This window comes from Buteo buteo, chromosome 9, assembly GCF_964188355.1.
Source record: "Buteo buteo chromosome 9, bButBut1.hap1.1, whole genome shotgun sequence".
NCBI classification, from domain to species: domain Eukaryota; kingdom Metazoa; phylum Chordata; class Aves; order Accipitriformes; family Accipitridae; genus Buteo; species Buteo buteo.
In genome coordinates, this window is record NC_134179.1 from 26,642,155 (window position 1) to 26,663,567 (window position 21,413).

Sequence of the window (21,413 nt, forward strand, 5' to 3'; positions counted from 1 at the left end):
AAAGTTCCCAGCTTAAAGAAAAAAAAAGTCTCAGAAACAGACTCTAGAAATTCATTCAGGCTACATATAATCTGGTACCAGTCTCAATATTAGACAAGTGGACTAATCAAATCAAAATAATGCAAAATATTTTGGATGCAGGAGATACTGAAAATCAAAAAGGCTATTAGGAGCAAACAGTTGAAAAGCTGTACCTAAAAAGAAAAATCTAGAAGTCTATCACTTTTTCTTAGTAGCTAAATAAGATGAGAATTATCCGAAAATTTTGTGGTCAACAGGCTTTCACTGTTCAGAAAACATGTTGTTACATGGTTCTGAGGAAGTACAATCAAATGCTACTTAGTCAATTCCACTTTCCATACATTTCAATTTCTCATCCTAAGATTAAAAGAGAAAACAGGAAGATGGAAAAGGGCTAACAAAAATTAACTTTTTTGAACGCATATGGCAGGAAAACATCTCCAGTGACTTCAGTAGAACTTTCTTAATTACTACTTCTAATATATACTTTGTATCAGAAATGTCTCTCTTCTTAGGGTAAGTTTATCTCAATTTAGAGCTTCTGCTGTCTAGCAAGTTTTCATTCCCTAAAGAATATATCAGATCTACATTTTGCATAATGTAAAAAATGAGATCAGAAAGTACTTTGATACTTACTAACTGTATTTCCAGCTGTAAATTTTACAGATGAACTCATTTTGTTTTCTTCTGGGAGATCAGGTGGTTTCACAAGTAGTGGGCTAGTAGGGTTAGCATGATCTAGATGGAAAAACAAGCCTAATTAAACAAATATATTAAAACTAGCCTTTACTTCTGATGCCAAAGCTTTACATTAGTTTTCTGCCCTTATCTGAAGTGCTGCACTCAAGACTAAAATTGTATTTTAACACTTTTGGTGTATGAATTATTTTAACTTTGAAGTTTGACATTGTAATAATATTATTTCTATTTTTCACTGTTAAGAGTCGGGAATCTTTACCTCTTTATAAGGCTAAGGAAATTTTAAAAGAAATGTGTTGTGTATACTTGTTTATTCTCATATGCTGCAGACTGTGCAAAAGTTACATGACTTCAGGAAATATTGGCATATTGCGACACATATATAAACTGAGACTCCACTGTTCCTCAAGGAAAACTATCAAACCACCTTGCTTATTATTGACCAGAGTATTACAAAAAAAAAAAAAAAAAAAAAAAAAAAAGCCTGCCAATACTCCCAAATGCTCTCAGGTTTCAAAATAATGAACTCAGCATTTCTGACCACAGTAGAACAAGCTTTATCAGTGCAGGTTATGTTCTCCATCTTCCTAGTCTCCTTCAGTATTTAATAAGGAAACCCAGACATGCTCCTGGAGGCCCAAATCAAATCTGTATCATGATGATGCTCCTGAACTACTCCAAGCAATGATCTCCTATAGATGGTGAAATCCTCACTGTAGCAAGTGACCAATTCAAACTCTGCACCTATCTGAACAGTACTCTTAATTCTTAACTCAGAGAATCTCATTAATTATGCTGGTTACAACTCCAGATATGTTCATTTAAGGAGAAGAAAAAAGAGTCAGCACTTTTAAGGAAGCAAAGCCAACTGTGGTTGTACGAAACTTCCCTCATTAGCAAGAGAAAAATACCCTACCACTTCCAGTTCTTTTAAGCTCCATTTCCTGCATGTGGATTTTGCTCGGAGTCATTCTTATGGGAACTGGGTGCACAATTGCAGTGTCCTGTGGAGGAGATCAGAGTTAAGTGATGTTAACCTAGTTTTAAATTGTTCTATTAAGAGTCTCTGACATAATGCTAAATGTAATTTCTAAACAAAGTATCACAAATTTAATTTTTTTTACACAGTTCCAGGGAATTGAATATAGCCATAAAACCAAAGCTCCATAAGCTGAAGTTTCTATAACGATTTATGAGTTGTCACCTACCATACTACTTTAAAAGGGCACTAGAAATTTTTCTGTAGATAACCATGTTGTAAGTGGGACCTGAATTTTACCAGCTTTCCACCATTTTTGGCATACCAGATATCTGTTACTTCAAATGCATCTTCCAACAACAACAAAAAAAAAAACAACAACCCAAAACCAAACCCCACAATTTCAAACCCCCACTCCTTGGCTTTACTTGCAATGCCTCAGAAAGTTATGGCCTCTTTAAATAGTATGAGTAATTCTCTGTAAAATAGGTACTTCATAGTAGTTTAAGAAAAACAGTTTCAGGAATCTTTAAATTAGTAAAATCTTCTAATCTTCAGGATAATAAACCCTATGGAATATACCTCTAGTTAGGTGTTGACCTTACACTTAGGCATTTTCTTTGTAGTTCAGACAAGGGACTCCATTTTAATGTACTTCATAGACAGCCCTTTCCATTTGGTTTGGAGACTGAGTGTAGACAGCTTAAGAAGTCTCAAGACTTTTATGTTTGTTCGTAAGTAACCTAAAAATATGGCCATAGCTGGCTGAGTTTTTCTTTACTGTCATCTATATTCAGAATATATGAATGGGTGGGACAATGACAGCACAAAACAAATCTCAGACTATATTCTGTCCCTAGAAATAACAAGAAGTTTCAAAACTACCCTTGTATCAGAAATTTAATCTGTTCTGACTACTCAAGGAGATCAATTTCACCAAGCATAATACATTTACATTAATATTTTCTAAAACCGTTTAAACTGACTTGCAGTACTCTTGCAAACTTTTAAAACCACTTTCTAGTCACAGCTCAAACACTCTTGTTGCACCAGGCTTTTAGGAATAGTTAGTACTTTAAAATATATTGCTTTTCCTTTTCCCCTGGAATGGGTTTTTCATGCAAAGATCACTCTTGCTGTAGCTGCTTTGGTTCTCTGCTGTAATCCAATGAGCAGCTCCTACAAAAGTCATGTCTCCAACAGTTAAATGGATTTTTATATAATGTATTAATTCAGATCATTAATCTAATTTTACATAAAACAATTTAACATGTTACCAACTTTCACTCACAATAGGCAAATTATGTTCCCATACTGGGGGCTGAATGTACTGATTTACCCTTCCCACTTAATCTTTTACCTTCAAAGCCGCTGCTTTTCCAACAGAACGAGAAGCGAACTGGTCTACGTATTTACTCTTTAGTTAGTTATTAACAACTGCTCAAGAAAGCTGATTTTCTCCTTTGGGAAAGCAGTTGTTGTTCAATAAATCAGTCCTAAGCATCACTGTTGAAACTGCTAAAATAAGAAGTCTGCACACTGCTACTGAAAATTTGCTGTCATTTGTTCTTACTTTCATAGGAAAATATTCTGAATTATCTATTCCTAAAGCCTGTCACCTTAGCAAGCATCGAAGATGCTCACCATTCTCTAAATTTTTCTCAACCACAAGATTGTAAGAAGATGACTCAAGAATGTGATCTCCCAGTATACTTTTGTATTTCTATTGAATTTCTTTTTATAAACCCATGCATATACACACAGACATATATATGACTACATATGAGTTTTCCATGTATCATCACTGTTCTACTTTTTAGATTATCAACGCATGGGAAAAAAATTTCAAACTTCTGATTTTTGTCATTTACTAATTATGTGTAAAAAAAATTACTGTCTTGTTGTGGAAACAAGACAGTGATAGCTCTTTACTGTCAAGCAATTATATACAGTAAGAAACAACTATAAACTGATTTCCATCATGTTTACTTCATTAAAACATAAAAATAGAGTACATTTAACTAAAAAAAAAAATCTCTCTTAGATGAAAAAGGGCTGGTTTTCACTTTGAGTATGACATTTTCACTTGTTTTGAATGTTTACTAAGGGCAATTCTGAATACAGGGAACAGTGCAGTTTGAGTTCTAGCTTCCAGCATCTAGAAACACTATTTCCACACAAGTATCAGTGTTAATTCTGAGAGTTGAGCACTTATGTATTTAAAATATATGTATATTGATGTATTATATCTTTTCAGAAGTGACCTGTTTAATATTAAAAGCAGTTCAATGTGTATTATGTACATATACTATATTTTGTTATATAATCAAATGGATGCTAACACCGTAATTAATTAAAAAGGGACACTAACAGTTGTAATTAAATCTGTAAGAAAAGCAGGATGAAAGCAGCAGCTAAATACTTAAGTAATTTTAACGCATTTCAGAACTGCTTCAATGTCACATGCTGTGAAGTTTAAAACCAGCAGAACTTGAAACACTGTAGTGAATTTCTGGCTCCCAAAGTTGGCAAGAAATTTAACTACATAATCCTTCAGAGCACTCCTCACTGAGTAAAGCATTAGAACAGCACAGGTTTAGCTGGAGAAATACTAAAAGCTGTATTAATACAAGTAACTTGGTGAAAACATTAGGAATATGAAACACTACACCCATGAAAGCCCAGTAGTTTTTTCAGTGAAGTTGGCATTGTCAACTCCTAAGAGTTTGTGCAAATCAAGCTCTGCAACTTGAAAAAACCAAAACAACATTGAAGACAAAATCTAAAACAGGACTGGTTTATCACTGGGAGTGGCCCTTGCATTGACTTCTAAATATTTTTAAAAAAACATTTTGTTTAAGTATTTTGTGTAATACAGGTTTTGATAGCAGTGTTGTATTACATCAAAATCAAGGGAAAAAAGCATTCTTTGCACTCAGATATTAAATATGAGCAGTGCTAGAAAATTTATATTCCTAAAATAAGCAAAAAAATTAAGAAGCCTGCCACCATTCCCCAAAAAGCAGTCCACGGAATCATGCATAACAGCTAAATACAATGAATGGAAATTCAGTGTTAATAAAATTAATTTCAAACAAGCAAGCTAAGTGATTGACTTACAGGATCAGCTGGTGCAATGTTAGAATCAAATTGGGTCAGAGTTTGTGAGCTTGAAGAGCGTTCGCTAAATGTCTCCCACTGCTGAACAGACAGAGGAGAGAAGTCAGCATGATGAGAAAGATGGGAGTAAAAGATCACTGAGGAGATTTAGCATAGTAGTTCGGAGGTTGCACTGGATATTTGTACTGGACAGTACTTGACTTGGAAAGCACACTAATACACATTAAGTATTTCTACGTCAGTCTGAGACTGTTGTGCAACCAAGTTTGTTATCTGTCAATATTAATCTTTACATTCACATTTTATAATGAAGATACAGGTACACAGTCAACACGCAAGTACCTTCAGAGCTCACGTTTGCCAATGAAAATCATACAAGTAAAAAAACTGGTTAAGCCATTCAAATACTGTAAAGATAAAATCAGTGACACTTTGTGTGTATTTGTAATTATAAAATCCACAGAAAGGTTCCTCAGCTTTGTAGCTGCCAAGTTTCAAACATATTTCGTAAATGCTGATTTTCTTACAAAATCCCAGACAAATGAACAATGAGCAGAGTACTCCAATTAACCAGTTCAGCTTGCCAGTGCAACCCCTGAGAAGTTATTCTATGCTGTAAAAGAGCATTTTTACAAGTCTAAATCACTGACAAGGCAAAGAATTAAATTCAAACATACTGTTGATTGCTAAAAGCAAATAAGTCAATCTCTGAACAATTTTATAAGACATAGGCATGCTGTATCAATAATTGGTTGTCAAAAGTCCTCATGCTTAGTAAGTCAAGCTACAGCCACAACTGGACCAACAAAGTACCAAAAGCTCCTAAAATTAGTCTGTGATCCAAAAAACAGAGTACAAATCACAATAGGAATGCTAAACTTGTTATTTTACCAAAATATAACAAGTATTAAGCAAGTTTCAAACACTACAACAAGAATTACAGATACAAAATTTTTAGTGCTCAGAAAATCTCACAAAAATGATGTTAGTATAGTTGTGAAAAAAATCAATGTTCTTGTCCCATCTCTATAGGCAGATCTATGTAAATTATGCCAGAAGATACAGGACAAACTATATGGTGTTAGTAACCTAATCTCATGTGCTCCTCTACACCGAACTATATTCGGTGAATGGCCTGTATGTGAACCTAGTTTAAAACAGTTATTTCAGAAATAACTCTTTATGGAAATTCCTAAATAACTGTTTTCAATCAGCTGAAATTAAATTCAGAAAAAGATTAACTAAATTTGTAAGTGCTTTCACATGTGGTGCTGCTCCTTGTAGAGACAGAGCCTTATCTCCTCATTTCAAACTTTATTTTAAAGCAAGGATTATGGAATACTGTTCATAAGGCTTTTTGGGGGTGGCTTTTTTTTTTCTGGTTGTGTTGTTGCTGTTTGGGTTTTGTTGCTGGTTTTTTTGTTTGTTTTTTTTAAAACACACAAAACTACCCCCTTCATGGACAGAATCTAACAAAACCTTTTTAGTAAGGATGCAAGGTTTCCCTTCTTAACTGCTCTGTCCCGCTCCCTGTATTAAACAGTTCATCTCTGTGTCACTCCACTCCTTTATGAAGAGGCAGCACTGCAAGTAGTTTGGAGCTATACAAACCTGTTGAGTGAGCCGGTTTCGACTAAGTCAGAAACTTAGTCACCAAGTTCTGCCAGCCTTTCCTGATTTGGCCTCTTGCATTTACACAGCTGCTCATTTTCATGAAACATACATTAATGTTTATTTTAGGACTACCACTACTCTTTTAAACTTGATTTGGATAGTGGCTTCAAAGATACCAGTGAGACTGGCAAACAGACCATTTGATTACAGAAATACTGTTTCTTAATTTTTCAAAACTTCCATAAAGGCATACAGCATCTATGTTACAGTTAAGATCAATGCTAAAATATTATTTCTTAGAGATGGATGCTGAATTTACCTCTTATTCTACTCCTCTGAAGCCAAAATGCAGGACATTTATTACTTGTCCTCAGGCTCCCTAGCCAGGCATAGACAAATGAACACCAACACCTTCTGACTGCTCTGGGGAACATGCTATTGTGCTCCATCCTGAAATACTGCCAGAAGCTAGTTACTGCTAATTCCCTGGTTAATAGAAAGCTACATATATTAAGGATCTACTGGACCGCATCTCAAACTCTGTGCAAGGTTTAAGAGCACTGACAATACAACTGATTTGCTAGGATAAAACTCTTCCTAGCTGAAACTAAAATACTTGTCTTCCAGACTTGCAAAAATGTCTCACAAATACTTTCAAAAGGTTAATTACTAGAAACTAAAACTCACAGCAACCTGAACCGTTACTAAAAGAACACCAAGACATTTCAAACAAGGTGTAACAGTTGTGAACTCGAAAGCAAATCTCCATATCTGTGTCAAGGCTAATATGACCATATGACACTAGACTGTTTTCAACAAAGATTTAGTAGGCTTTTCAATTTTTTTTAAGCTCTCAGAACTACGTGCTCAGCCTTGACACTTGATGGAAAAGATGTCTGAAGCGAGAAAGAAGTAATCAGTGAAGAGATGAGAATGTGAAGCATGTAGTATCCAGAGTTAGGTGGATTTTTATGGTGCCCTTTATCCTGAAGTTTCAGACTGATGCCTTGGTCCATACTTGCGAACTTACAGTAACTGAGCCTGGCAACAGGAGTCTAAAAATCAACTATGAGCTATAAAGAACAGTGTAACCAACAGTTTTGAAACTGATGGGGATGAAACTGCATGGAAAGGCAGATGATCCAGAGATGCATAGTCTTCTCAAGCAATTCATTTGTTGATGACAGTTTTAAGAGGTTCAAACTGGAAACAATTAGACTGGTGCCTGCAGTAATACCAGAAATTTTTTCATGGCATTAAAACCTTGAGGACTTTGACCTGACTCATGCTGAAAAGAAAATGCTGAGGAGCAAGAAGCATGCACAGAAATATAGCTGAAAAATCAGAAATTCCTTTGTGTTAAGACAAAAAACTCTTAACATTTAATAAATGTTCAACTGTTATTTTAGTATTGTTAGTATCTGGTAGTATATTTAGTGTGAGAACTTCTGCAAACCTCTTAAAGTTTTAGTAGATTTTTCAGAAAGAAAATACCACATTATCTGAATGGACAAAGTCAGTTTTGTAAGACAAGATTTTGGCTGATGAGTTATCATTAACTTTGTTCCACTAGTGCAATTACCCTATTCAATTGGTTTGAGTTGCATTGGACACTGAAATAATCTGTTCAATTACAATGCAGCTTACCAAATGATTAGCTTATTAAATCTTTATTGCAAACATGAGGGAATGTATCAATGCAAATTTTGATACAGCTGCAGACATTTGCAGCTTTTTAGCAACTGAATATCTGCTCACCTCCCTCCTGAAACACAGCTTCCTACCAGCAGTCTAAGAGTCACTCTGTCAATTAGAACAACTAAAAATCACTAAATCATTTCCTATATTTTTCATTTGGTAAGGACATCACTGTGAGGCTAGCATTTGCCCTTAAGAGAAACAGCAAACTTTACAAAGTCCTTCCTCCTGAGAGAGGAAGAAGATTTCCTGTGCTCCTAACTTTAATCCTAAAAATTTGCTTATTTGCTGTTTCATACTGACTCTCCTTTGGTTTGTCTAAACCTTTTACTGCCAATCTTCTATTCACTTGAAGTTTAACAAAGAAAGAAGCAAGCCACAAAAGCTCTTTCAATAAGAGAAGCAGGTAAGATAATACTCAGCTACTGACAGAACTATCTTAGACTATTCTCAAGAATCTCAGATTATTAAAAAGAGTTTTCCAAAAATAATTTCAATACTTTTCCCTTTTCTTTCCCTTATGAAAAATAAGCCTACATCATCTTTGTAGTATGGTTGCAGTCAGGAACTCACTTGAGTCTTGAAGTAGCTCTTAGAATAAAACATTGGTCTATTCTAAGTCAAAAGCAAAAATGTTAAAACAGAGCAACAAGAAAAACTCCAAGAATCAATTCCTTACAGGATTTTTAAATTGTGGGAGAAAACAAAAAAAACATATAAAAAATACTGTTTGCTAACTTCAGTTTCAAATTCTGACAAAATACAGCTTTACTATGCAAGACTGCTTATAGCAAATATGTATGGTAAAGGATGATAACGCAGCAATACACAACAGTAAAAATTTAATATTTAAATAAGTTTGGCCAACAGTTGGCTTCAGATTCAACTTTGAGTCTTCGCTTCTAAAACAAACCCAGAGCTATGACTTCTCTACGTTGCTGGTGAGATATTATGTATTTCAGTGTAAAATCACCTCCAGAAATAAGTCTCAATGTCCAGATCTGTCAGAAATTTATTTTGAAGTTTTGCAAAAGTGTTGGCTATAAAAGCCCTTCAGAGGTAACAAAAAAATTCAACAAAAAACCTGCCCTAAATGAAAAAATCAGGAATTAATTCAACTTTTCCAATAAGTGCTATGAGATCATTTTGTGATTAATAGAAAGCTTAATTACCATTAATGACAACATTTTAAGTAGTAGGTCATCTCACAATGAGACAGAAAAATCAGAAGGAAAACATTACCTTTTTTACAATTTAACGTGTGTAGAACCTTCCTGTGTCTATTGTCCTGCTAACTTTTTCCACAATTTGTGATCAACGATCCACTTATGATGAATTACAGATGCATATACAATTTAGTTATTGACTGGCAACGAAATAACTCTTAAATAAAAGTGCTAACCTCACTGCTCTGATTCAATTCTGGCCAGGTCTGGTTTAGGGATGGCATTGATGGAGACTTGCTTGGAGGTGCTTCTGCTGGAGAGCTGGAGTAACCTACCTCACCAGTCTGTTCCCCAACTTCTGAAATGACAGGAATCACTATAAACCAAAATCATGAATTGCATTCAGTTTGAGCTGCTCAAATCTCATAGAAAGTGCAAAGTACCCTTCAGTTTCATCTTTTTCAAGTAAATACTTAGCAGCAGACAAAAAAACGCACTCATTCAAGTGAAATATACTATTTATCAGGTGTTACTCTTATTTTGAGGATCTTTCTGAAAATTGGACTTTGAAGATTGCTCTGTACCATACTATCTCCCTGTACTTTGGCTTTTAAATAGCATTTTTAGATTTTGATTACATGTAGAAATAAATATAATTCTTTCTTAAATGACAAGAAAATAATTTCATGCTATTATTTATTACATCAAATCCAGCACTGAGAAGTTTATCTTACAGAATACTTCCTTATATGAAAGGTTAAAGCAAAACCAGTGTATCAATGCAAACACAAACCAAAAATATGAAGCCAGAGATGAAGAAAACCATTCTCTTTGATTATTCCCCAAATAATATTTTAAATTTTAAGCCTCCTTACTAAAACCATGGTATTTCCCCTCACTACATTTTGCAAATTGAACAAGCCTAGCAGCTGTCGCATTGCAACTGTACGTTGTTACTGTTATTTCAGTTTTCTCTGAGCTTTCAGCAAGTACAGTCCCTTGCAGATACACTCCTTCAGAGTTGTACAAGTTTTCATGATGCAGCACACTTATTCTTGTTCTGTTCAAACTGTAAGAGAATTGGGTAAATCTGAACAGCAGATTAAGCATTCTGCGTAACACAGTAAAATCCTGCTTACAGTGTCTTCTATTTTGTTAGATACCTCAATACAAGCTAAAGCAATGCATTGAAAGCCTCAAAAAACTGAGGGTCAGATTACAACTGTATAATGTAAACAATAGAAACAGTTGAAAGAGTGACTGATAAGTAGCTAGACATATTAACAAGATGCTTGTAGTCCAAAGAATTAAAACTCTGAAGACAAAATAGTGCACAAAAGATGGATTAATTAAATTACCATTTAAAAGGACTGCTTGATAGATATGTGATCGAAGACTACTGCCACAAGAATGTGACACACTGTACCAAAAATTGATTAAAATTTATAAAAACGATTGGTTTCAGGCTCCTGAAGTGCTGAACTCTGCAGCCTGCTATTCTGCTATGACAGCTCAATATTCTGTCTGCTGTCTTTGAATCTGAAGAAACTTGTAACAAATGCAGTGTCAAATGGAACTGGAAACACTTCAATAGTCAACGGTGACCAACTGCACTTTTGAAAACCAACAACCACCCATTACTATCTTCCATGTGCTGCTAGGGACAGCAAGAGGCACAACCTAAAAAGAACAGCCAGAACACTGAAGTCCAGAAAGAAATTAATTGTCCCATCTTGAGGCCAGGGGAGACTGAGGTGCTACTGATATGAAAAAAGCCACACACAAAACAGTAACTCACCAAAATTTCAAAGGTCTTGTAAACTTCCTGCAAGTAGCCAGACATCAGGTTGAGACTCCATGTTCCCAAAATTGTGCCCAGCACCTAGCACTTTCTACTACTGTCCTTTAGGGAAAATGGCTTTACAAATGATTCCAGACAGAAACTGCACCTAATACCTGCTTCAGGCAAAAAGCATCTGGCAATAAAAAACGGGCTACATCAAACTGATATTTACAGGCGCAATGATGTCATGCTATGTCATGTCAAGATGACATGCTATGGTCATTGCACACAAAATAATATACTAAGTTCAAAATATGCCAGTGGTAATGTTTTGGGAATGTATGTTGCATATCAATTGCTCTGAAGTGTAATATGAATAAAAAATTCTAATGAGTTAAAAAAACACTCAAAATTCTCATTTCAATGGTGGTACACTAGATAACTGAACTACCTACCAGTGTTAAACACAAGGTCAAAAAGACAAGGTTGAAAACCTCTGTGGATAGACCACACAGCTACCTGTAATTCAAGGAATTTTGCAAATATCTACACGAAACACGCGTAAGACACCTATGAAAACTTCAGGGGTTAAAGTAATGAAGTTGTGTAAGACATAAAGCATGGCAGATTCTTTTTCCTACAAAGAAATGGCATTGATGCAGCAGCTCAAACAAAAAACAAAATCACAGAAAAGCAAAACATGCTTTGAGTTTTGTAAAGGGTTGGTAGCTTTTACTAACTGAGATAAAACTGAGTTTAAAGGAAAATATTCACATTTATTTACATAACAGGAAATAAGATGAGTAGTCTTTTCAGCTGCAGATCATAAATTCTGCCAAGACAGATGCAGATGCTATCAACAGTATTCGATTCATAAAATAAATGTATAAGCACTTAGAGGAGTATTTGTACAACTGCCTGACTTCATGCTCCCATTTTTATTCACTGCAGTTTTGTTCTACAGGCTGTTCTTATGCAGACAGATCTTGCTCATTCTGAAGAGCTGACATTATCTGTCTACAAATACCACAACACAATGTTAAATCTTAAGCAGAGCTGCTGCAATCCAAATAATTCTTTGCAGTATAAGATCCAATTCAAAATATTAAAACTATTCAAATGTGTTGTAAAATTACTACATTATTCTAAGAACTTAAAACACCTCATTTCTCTCTCTAGTCAGCAGAAAGACATTAGCACCGCATTTAACATTTTTTCCTATTAAAATTCTGTAAAGGCATAGTGCTACACCACAAAAATGACCAACTATATAAACGCTTTATTATACACGAGCTCTACGTCATGTGAGAGAAACATGTATCCCTGGTCATGAAATCAGATGTGAGAAGACCAACACGTTAACGGGTTTGGGACACCTGCAGTTGGTCACATAACAGATTCGCAGGGACTGATAAGGAAGACGCTGCCAGAGTAGACCACGAGAGATCTTCCCTCCCTCTGTCTGAACAGAGACATAGGGTGCAGGGAGCCCTCTGTTACTTTTCTTTCTGCTGGCCACTAGTTCAAAAGTCAAAATGGAAAGCAACTGCAAGTTTCAAGTGCAGAGCAGAAGCATGGAAGATCAAGTGGAAAGTTTCTAACAAAAGGACAGAATTAATAATGGTATCGTTAACACTTCTGAAATAAAGTTTACCATCTTGCACATTGGTTTAAAAAGACATTCAAGTAATTCACCTTCTTGAACAGTTTAAAAGTATGTTATTCACACTGAGGCTTCAGTCAGCAGAAGGTCATTAACAATTTCTTTCTCTGAGAAAGCTGTATCCCATGAAAAAGTGCACTCAAAAAGACACTCTGGTGCTATACTTCACAGTTCTTATTTCTGAGAAGGCTGATGGAAGCAAGCTTTGCTGAAATACAGCATTTACGGGAACTAAAAAGAAAAAAATTATTGCAGAAATTTAACTGGTTGATCTTTCTAGGCTGATTTACAGTCCTTAAGTTGAACCCATGTAATTTAACATGCACATTAGTCTGCACACAGACTAAGGAGTCTTTTAATTTAGATTAAAATAGTAAATGTATACTGGAGATTTGGACTGTTGTAACTACAAGTAAAACTATAGCCACGTCAATAACTTCTCCTAAAATCTTTGATTCAACATACAAGTTTTGGTGATAAATCATGTTAGGTGCTAGAAAAGAATAGCCATTTCCAATACTGGTGGCCCAAATAAAAAAAAAATAAAATTCTAGTTAACAGGATAAAATTCAACAAGTTTGCAAGAATTGTCAGTTTTCACTGTAGCTATTAATAACAGCAGAATCAAGTATCAATCAGAACTTTTGGGTTTTTTTTAAGTACAGCTTATACAGCATGGTAACCTTTTAACATTCACTAGAACAGGGTAACTTCTTTGTAATACCAGAAGGAAAAAATGTTTGGGGTTTTTTTAACTACTTTTAAAAGTAGTTGTTGGGTTTTTTTAAATAACAATGGTTTACACAAATAAATGTTACTCCATTTCCTATCAAGATTTTTGCTTGGCCACCACCTTACCACAAAAAGATAGAATGGGTAGGTTTTAGACACTTGCTAGGTATTCGCCGGATTAATTGTAGCTATTTCTTACGAATGTCTTCATCATAGCAAAATGCTCACTCATACTGAAAACACTTCAGTTGTGGCTGACTGCTTTTGGAAATGTTCTTTGAGGAGCCAAGCCACTCCCATAAAAAATGGTTTAATTATTAAATCAGAGGTAGTAAGAGCCACAGTACCTAGTTTAAGAACTCATCAATAATTGTCAGAAGAAAGTCTCTGACATCCTACAAACACAGTAGGAAGAGACCTCCTTTGAAGTATTTAGTAAAAATAAATAAAATTCTAGGAAATCATAGTACCTGTGCACCCACAGTATAACCTGACTTTCCAAGCAAAGACTGCTTGTTAAAGAGTAATCTAAATCTAAAGTTTTAAAATATTCAGTTTCCTTTATCTGTTTTAAAATAAAAAAATGTAAGACGGCCACAAAGATCCTGTTTTTAAACTACACTTTTACAAGGAACAGTACTTTGCTTTTCAGTTATGGGACTGAGTTTTTGGCACACATTAATAAGCAGAACTCATACATTCAATGGTTTATCTGGGAGCATCCAAAGGTAAAGGACTATGCACAGAAAGACTAGGTGCCAAAGCAATGGAGGATAAAACCTGCTGTCAAGTCAGGAGTAGAAAAAAAAATTTCTGTGCTACTAATCCTGTACTTTTAAAATACACAGTCCTACCTCTAGCACTGAATCTGGGAGTATTTTCTAAGTACCTTCAAGACTTAGAAACTCATGCTGTATTTTCAGAAATGAGGGTGAACAGAAAGCATATTCATTTGAAAGCAAGTTTGAAGTATAGCTGGATTAGGAATTCGGAATACAATAGTTGATCATGAATAAAATCCATATTGTGACAATTTTGTATTCCCTAACCTTTAAAGGACACAGGCAGTATTTCCAAATGTAATAGTCAATATGTGTATTGTTCCTAAACATCTCCCTGTACAGAAATACATGTGTTCAGATTAGCTCTGAGCACTGATTAAGTTTCTAAAAATTGCACACTGCTTTACTTCACAATGACTAATGTGTTATGCTCATACAAACCTGTAAATATCTGCTGATATACTGTAACAACTATACTATCATTTGAAAATAGTGAAATTTGTGTTGAAGCATGTCTTACCCGTTGAGTCTTCCAAATCAATCAGTTTGGGCATTAAACTTTCAGGTAACTTTTCTGGCAAATCATACCCGTTCTTTCTAGCAACTACCAGATGAAATGCAGCACAGAACTCGTCCAATGTCAGTGCACCATCTTTATCAAAATCTGACAGTTCCCTAAAAAGGAAAACTTAGTATAAATAAAATTTCTTAAGGTTATTTTATTTCCAAAAGACATACTTCTGTTGTGCTACTTGGAAGATCAAAGAATGCAGTTTATAGTTCATTTTACCCTATTAAGCACTTTGCATGAGTGCTACATGCTTTACTTTTCAAAGAAGATGAGCCTTCATTAGTAACATTTCTTAGAGCTTAAAGATCACTTAAACCCACTTTTATCTCTCCAGGTTTTTAACTCATTTAAGATAGCACTACACAACATTATTGGCCTCAGATTTTTTGCAAAGTATACTAAAGAAGCAATAGTGCTGAGGCAATATGATTTATTTTAAATGGGAAAATACCTGAATTAGAAATCATTACATTGAAAGAAGGATCAAATCTGCCACGGTAAGCCATTCAATGATAGCATGCAGTGATGCAGTACAAATTCCAGAATACAATGAAATACAAGCTTTACACCAAGTCAAAGCTAAGTTTGTCATCAAGCCCCACTAAGTACATTTAAAAATATTTGATTCTGTACATTTCATTTAAACTTATACTTGAATAAATATATATAGATAAGAAATTAATTATTTAAATATAAATGCATTTTTTAACAATGAAAACCTCAAATAAGTTACTTCTACTCTGAAATGTTTGAAATTTCTTCAAAAGCTCAAAATACCTTGTAAATAGTGCCAGCCTAGACCCATTAAAGCCCACAAAAGTAATACTGGCATAAATATGAGTAGAACTGAACATACGAGATTACTAGTGAAATTTCACTTCATAACACTTCCTAGTAAGTAGATTGTTAGATGACCACCAGATATGTGTCATCTTTCTAAATAACTATCCAGAATACAGACACATCACACTTACCAAATATGAGAAAGTTCAAGAATAGGTAGTTTTGACTTAGTGAAAAATTCTTTAGCTGCAGATCCTGAAAAATTACAACAACCATTTTTAATATATAAAGCAAGTTAAATCACTAGAAGACTTAGAGTTATGGTAAAGGAGATGAGCTCTTTAGAAAGGTTTTGGGAAAAATGGCACTAATTACTACAGTTAAACAAAGGAAAAAGGCAAATTAGTTTCAAGTCCTTTCTTGAATTATACTGGAGTTTACTAGAACATTATTGGTAAAATGCAGAGCTTTCTTCAAAATGGTATGCAAACCTAAGCACACAACAAAGTCTTTGTAACAGAACTGCTGCACCCACAATTATATTTTTTAAAGAGTAACTTACCTGGTATAAATCCATTTAGATCAGGTTGAATGGTTTTAAACTGATTAACATAATACTGCCTTTGTTCATCAGTTATTTTCCAGGGGTCATCATAACTACTTGATTGCCTACGAATTTCATTTGTTGTTGTAGCTGATGCTACAGTTCGTACTGTTGTCTGGTCCTGAAATGAAATATTTTTCCTCAGTATTATCTACCTAAAATGCTTCTATGAATTCTCAACTTCTTCCCTTCAAAAAATAAAGCATAGTTAAATCTCGCAGTAGTTTAAAAACTGCAGGAAACCATCAGCAGATTGCATCTACAGGATAGTGACAGGGTATTTTTGCACACTGATACATATGGATAGGAATGACTGCAGGTATGTAAGCAGAAAAAAAAAGTATGGCACATATGCAAAAAAGCTAAACACAAATGTTTTAAAGTCATAATTGTTGACATTTTTAAATTAGTAGCTTTCAGTTAATCGTTCCAAATGAAGTCAACTCAATGAAACAAGTATCTGTTTGGTAAATAGCACTGAACAGACTACAGCACAGATACACAGTAAACATCTGCAATGAAATTTATTTAAAAAAAAAAAAAAAGGCTTGCAACATTAATCTGAATGAAGCAAATCAAATATCAATTAAGTGTCACACCTGGACAGAAGCAGGATGCATGGCTAAAAGAGCACTGGTTGGTGGGGTATCTGCAAAACTGACCCAATTTTCTTGATGGGGTGGTGGTGAATGGCCAGACCATATGGGATCACTAGAAGTAGATGAGCCTGAAAGTAGAAGAAACATTTCCTTTTGAAAAGACAACCTTGAAAATTGAGTAAGAACTATGGATGTGGAAAGCAGTAAAAAAAAAATAAAAAAAAAATAAATTTAAATCCTGAAACACATGGTCCTGTCAGGGAGATACACACTTGTCGAATGGTGAAAAAAAAGAAAACCAAATTGCACCAAGGTGACGAAGTTCACCTCCTGACAACTCCTGTAGATTTTTATGTTAGGCCAGCTTAAATCTGCACTAAAAAGACAGATGTGATGGACTAGCTTATTGCAACATGTGTAAAATGCAAATAGGGTTTCACCCATTAAAAGGATTTTGAATGAGTTAATTAACACTCCACACTTTCACTTAATTGAAATGAGCGACACTTGTATAGACAAACAGCTATTTAAAAGTGGCATACAATATTAGCATGCAACTTCATTACCATTATTATTAAACTTTTTTCTTTTTTAGGTTGTAGTTTGCCATTCAAAGAACAAAGCCTTGGAAATTCCTCTTAAGAATCAGGCTTTTTGGCACAAATATATTTCTGAATTATTTCTAGACTAACTTAACTCACTTACTTAAAAACAGGCCAAGAATAATAAAAGGCATCCATATAGAATGCTGACATCTATGTATTAACTATCTGGAACACAATAATTGAGATTCACCCAGTGCCGTTTTATAATCTAGTTCTGAAGTACTGCCAATGTTCAATGTCTTAATATTAAAATAACGATGAAGCAACTATAGAAAGATTTGGCCACCCACTGGTCTATGTACAAAACTCTCAAAATTCTCTTAAATTGCACTTGCAAATTAAAAATTTAAGAAACTTGGAGCAGAGGGAAAAAAAAACATCTAGAACAAGTCTAGAAGAATCCCAGGACTCCATTCTACTCCTTGCCTTCTAAAAGAAATGCTGAACTCCTTAAATCTAAACAGCAGTTGTGAAAATGATTAATCTATTCTTCTTGCACAACTAAATGCTTTCTCTTGAAATAAGTTAAAGTCATACTTAGGTACGAATTTCTGCCCCACATGTAGAAACAGATTTCCTTTCAAAAGGCAGGTCAACTTGTGAGTTTCTGTAAGCCCTCCACACAACCCACAAACAAGAAATACAACATCACTGTCATAATTTTAATTCTGCCACCAAGATCTAAATTGAAGCACTAAACCCCAAGAATTTATTGCCAAGATGCTGACTAAAAAATATTGCTATGAGAAGTCCATTCATATATAGGTAATCCATTGATGAAACGGACAAATATCAACATTTTGGGGTTCTTGGAGACTGGTGACACTACTAATACACAATCTGCAGTAAACAGAGTGAAGGAAATCTGAGAATCAGTGAGGCACACTGAGGGCTAACATCTAAAGTTACAGTAACATTGTTAGCATTTGCTATTTACTATCTGGCTGTATGCAATTACTCTTTAATTCCATAAATGACCTTTTTCCTAGGAGAAAGTAATGAGAGGAATGCTTACAACTGGTTTATGTTTGCTATACTCTTACGTACAGTGCAGATTCAGACAAGTCCTTCCCATCTCTCCTATGGATATGCCACTCAAATTTTACTTTTGATACAATGGCTCTCTGCCCCTCAGACACTGACATTATTACCACTAACCTTACATATGTTTACTCCACCTTTACTTCTCCCAACAACTTGTCTTAGTACAGTTCAATTTGTACCCCACTTAGCACACCACCTCTTCCAAAGCAGTAGCTTGACAGCGATGGAGATGCCAGCAGCACCAAATTGTCATACCTTCAGAGTTCTTTACAAGTATTATAAGAACTGTTTCCTTTCTCCCCTGTTCAAATAATCCCAACAAGAATATCCTTGCTTTACTGTTCCCGTTATTCACTCTGCGATGCAATGTTTTAGGACACAGGATGGGAAAGCTGAATAACACTGGAGAAAGATTATTGTGGACACCTGGATCTACACACAAACTCATGGATTGCCACCAACCAGTAACTCAATCAATAAAACTACATCTATTTGACATTTGAATTAGAAATAGTCACCCCTCACTTTCTTCTCAATCTACAAAACCAGACTGGGAACACTGAAGTAGAAGGGAAGGTGGAAGAAAACTGGGTCACAGAGAAGACTTGAAACAATCATTGTATTTTTATTTTATGATTTGTAACCCAATGAAGAAACAACCTTCAATGGTGTCTGTGCATTTTCATCAGGGAGACACCATTAACAGCACTCTGAATAGAGAGTAGGCCTAAGACCAATTATCAAATTTGAACTAGCTGCTGAAGTCTAATGCACTATGTTTAGTATGAAGACCTAACTTGAATTCCTGTGGCTGTTTACATCCTTCTGCTCAAGCTTGAATATCTTACCAACACATTGATAACTTGTGGAAAATGATCTCGTTTCCTGTGGGAGAAAAGTTACCCCCTCACTTGAAGCTACAAATATAAGAAATGGTTTATCTAGATAACATCCGAGTAGCTTGAACTTTTCAATAACTATACAAATGTGGGTTTACTCACAGAGAACTAAATTTTCAACTAACTTTGTAAACTAGCAAAAGCTTTCCTTACCACCAATTTTTGATGAAACAAAACCAGAAGGTCGAGTAGAATGTTGGCAATAAGATAAAATGCTGTAGAGCTCTTTCCTCCCTGAATAACCACGTCCAGGTAAGAATAATCCTTAACTTGTAACAAGGCCAATCATCAACAGTTATTGAAGCAGTAAGTAGGAGACAAAGGACTATTCAGTCCCCTGCAAGCACAGTAAATATCTTAGGTCTCTAAAAATGCAAGTGAACTGTTAGCACAGTAGACATGTTCCACTTCCGTCCATGAATTTTCTTGTTCTTGATTTCACGAACTGCAGCAAAATCTCTCCCAAGGAAAAGAAAGAAGTGTGGCTTAGGGGTGCAAGTTCTTATACATATTCAGACATCAAAACAGAACTTTGATGTAATGCCAAAGCAAGCTAACAAAGGTCCTATGACTGAACAGAAGACCTCAGATTTTTTTACTAGTTTGAAATCATTATTTGGATACTACCAACATAAATGCACTGTTTTGCTTCCAGTCCAAATAGACTACAAGGTAATAAAAAATAATTTCTAGACCCTATTCTGACATGCCACTCAACTATCATTTGAAGTGGGGAAGGGGTTCTTTCTCCCAAGTTTGTCACCATCAGCATCCTTTTAGCAGCTGAAGCTGTAGTGCAAAACCAGCTGAAAAGGTAAAAGTATGAAGGTTCCCCCTCCCCCCCTTTGTAACTGTAAGAACAGGAGGCTCTCATCTCCTATACAATTCTGTTTCCTACAAGGGGTTCTGTCATCCACTGTATTATTCTGTGAAGACTGATCCAGATCAGAGATGCAAACCAGAACTGGGATATAACAACATGATTTTTGAACAGCTTTATCTTAAGCTGTTAAATCAAGGACACCTGGAAGACTTGAGAGACTCAGATTTTAACAGAATTGACTCCAACATTTAAGGATGAGACCTGAACTAACTACAAACTTCATTCTACACAGGTGATCAATGTCTGTCACTGAACTTTTAGTTCCTGATATTAAAGTAAAATACATGCACCCTTTGGGTCTCCCTTTACAAAAAGGCTTGAAGAAAGATGGTAACAAGACTTGGCTTCTGATTTCATATGTGTAAGCACATTGAGCTAGTCATGACAGTCCCTCAAAGTCCAGCTACTTACGAAGTGTCACTAACACTATCCTAACTGAATTACTGGACAACACAGTGACAAAAAATTTGTAAAATCCAAATTCTTTTGGTTTGTTGAGATGACAACAGGTTTTCTTCCTCAAGAAATTGAGAACTACAGCTATACATTATGTTTAAGACTTCTGATAAAAGACAAGGTGTAAGATTTTTTACAAAAAACAATTGAGTCATCATCTAATAATCATTCTGTAGCCCAATTCAATGCAGAAAGCACTATTTAATTTTGTTCATGGTGGGAGTATGATGATGCAATGGAGTGTCTTTACTATGTATAAGTCAGAATCTTCTTGTTTAAACACATCTTTCTCCAAACAAAAAAATTATGGTTTGATTTTTGTCCTTCTGGTTTAAGGCAACATGCTGTTTATTATTAGACCCATCAGAAACATTTTTACAGTTGAGGTTCCATGCTTTCAGTTGACAGCCCCATTACCCTCAAACAATGTTTCACATTATGTGAAATACAAGCAGAGAGACCTGGGTTCTTATTTTTCTTGGATCACAAGTGAAATGGCATAGTCCTGCCTTAAATCCTACTGAAATAGTATCACATACTTGCAAATTACTTGCAAATTTCTCAAAAACATCTTGCATTGGAATCAAGATGAGCTTGCAGAGCTGAGTTTAAGAAAGGTAACCAACAGTCTATCTGGTTCTACCTAAATGTCAGTAGAACATCATTCCTCTACAAAATACTGTCCTTAAAAAGTAGGATCAAGAGAGGGAAA

At 35.0% G+C, this 21,413-nt stretch overlaps 1 protein-coding gene across 15 annotated transcripts in view; it reads right to left on the reverse strand.

Annotated features, from left to right (window-relative positions):
* Positions 1–21,413, reverse strand: part of REPS1 (RALBP1 associated Eps domain containing 1) — a 68,290-nt gene that overhangs the window by 14,362 nt on the left and 32,515 nt on the right. For 5 of the 15 annotated variants that reach the window (XM_075035825.1, XM_075035836.1, XM_075035823.1 and 2 more), the window contains 8 exons: positions 16,815–16,942; positions 16,174–16,336; positions 15,803–15,866; positions 14,778–14,932; positions 9,534–9,673; positions 4,820–4,900; positions 1,637–1,724; positions 658–759 (listed from right to left, as the gene is read on the reverse strand). In XM_075035825.1, coding sequence (XP_074891926.1) covers positions 658–759; positions 1,637–1,724; positions 4,820–4,900; positions 9,534–9,673; positions 14,778–14,932; positions 15,803–15,866; positions 16,174–16,336; positions 16,815–16,942 — 921 coding nt within the window. The remainder of the gene's footprint in view (positions 1–657; positions 760–1,636; positions 1,725–4,819; positions 4,901–9,533; positions 9,674–14,777; positions 14,933–15,802; positions 15,867–16,173; positions 16,337–16,814; positions 16,943–21,413) is intronic. The other 10 variants (XM_075035830.1, XM_075035827.1, XM_075035833.1 and 7 more) reach the window with 8 other exon arrangements.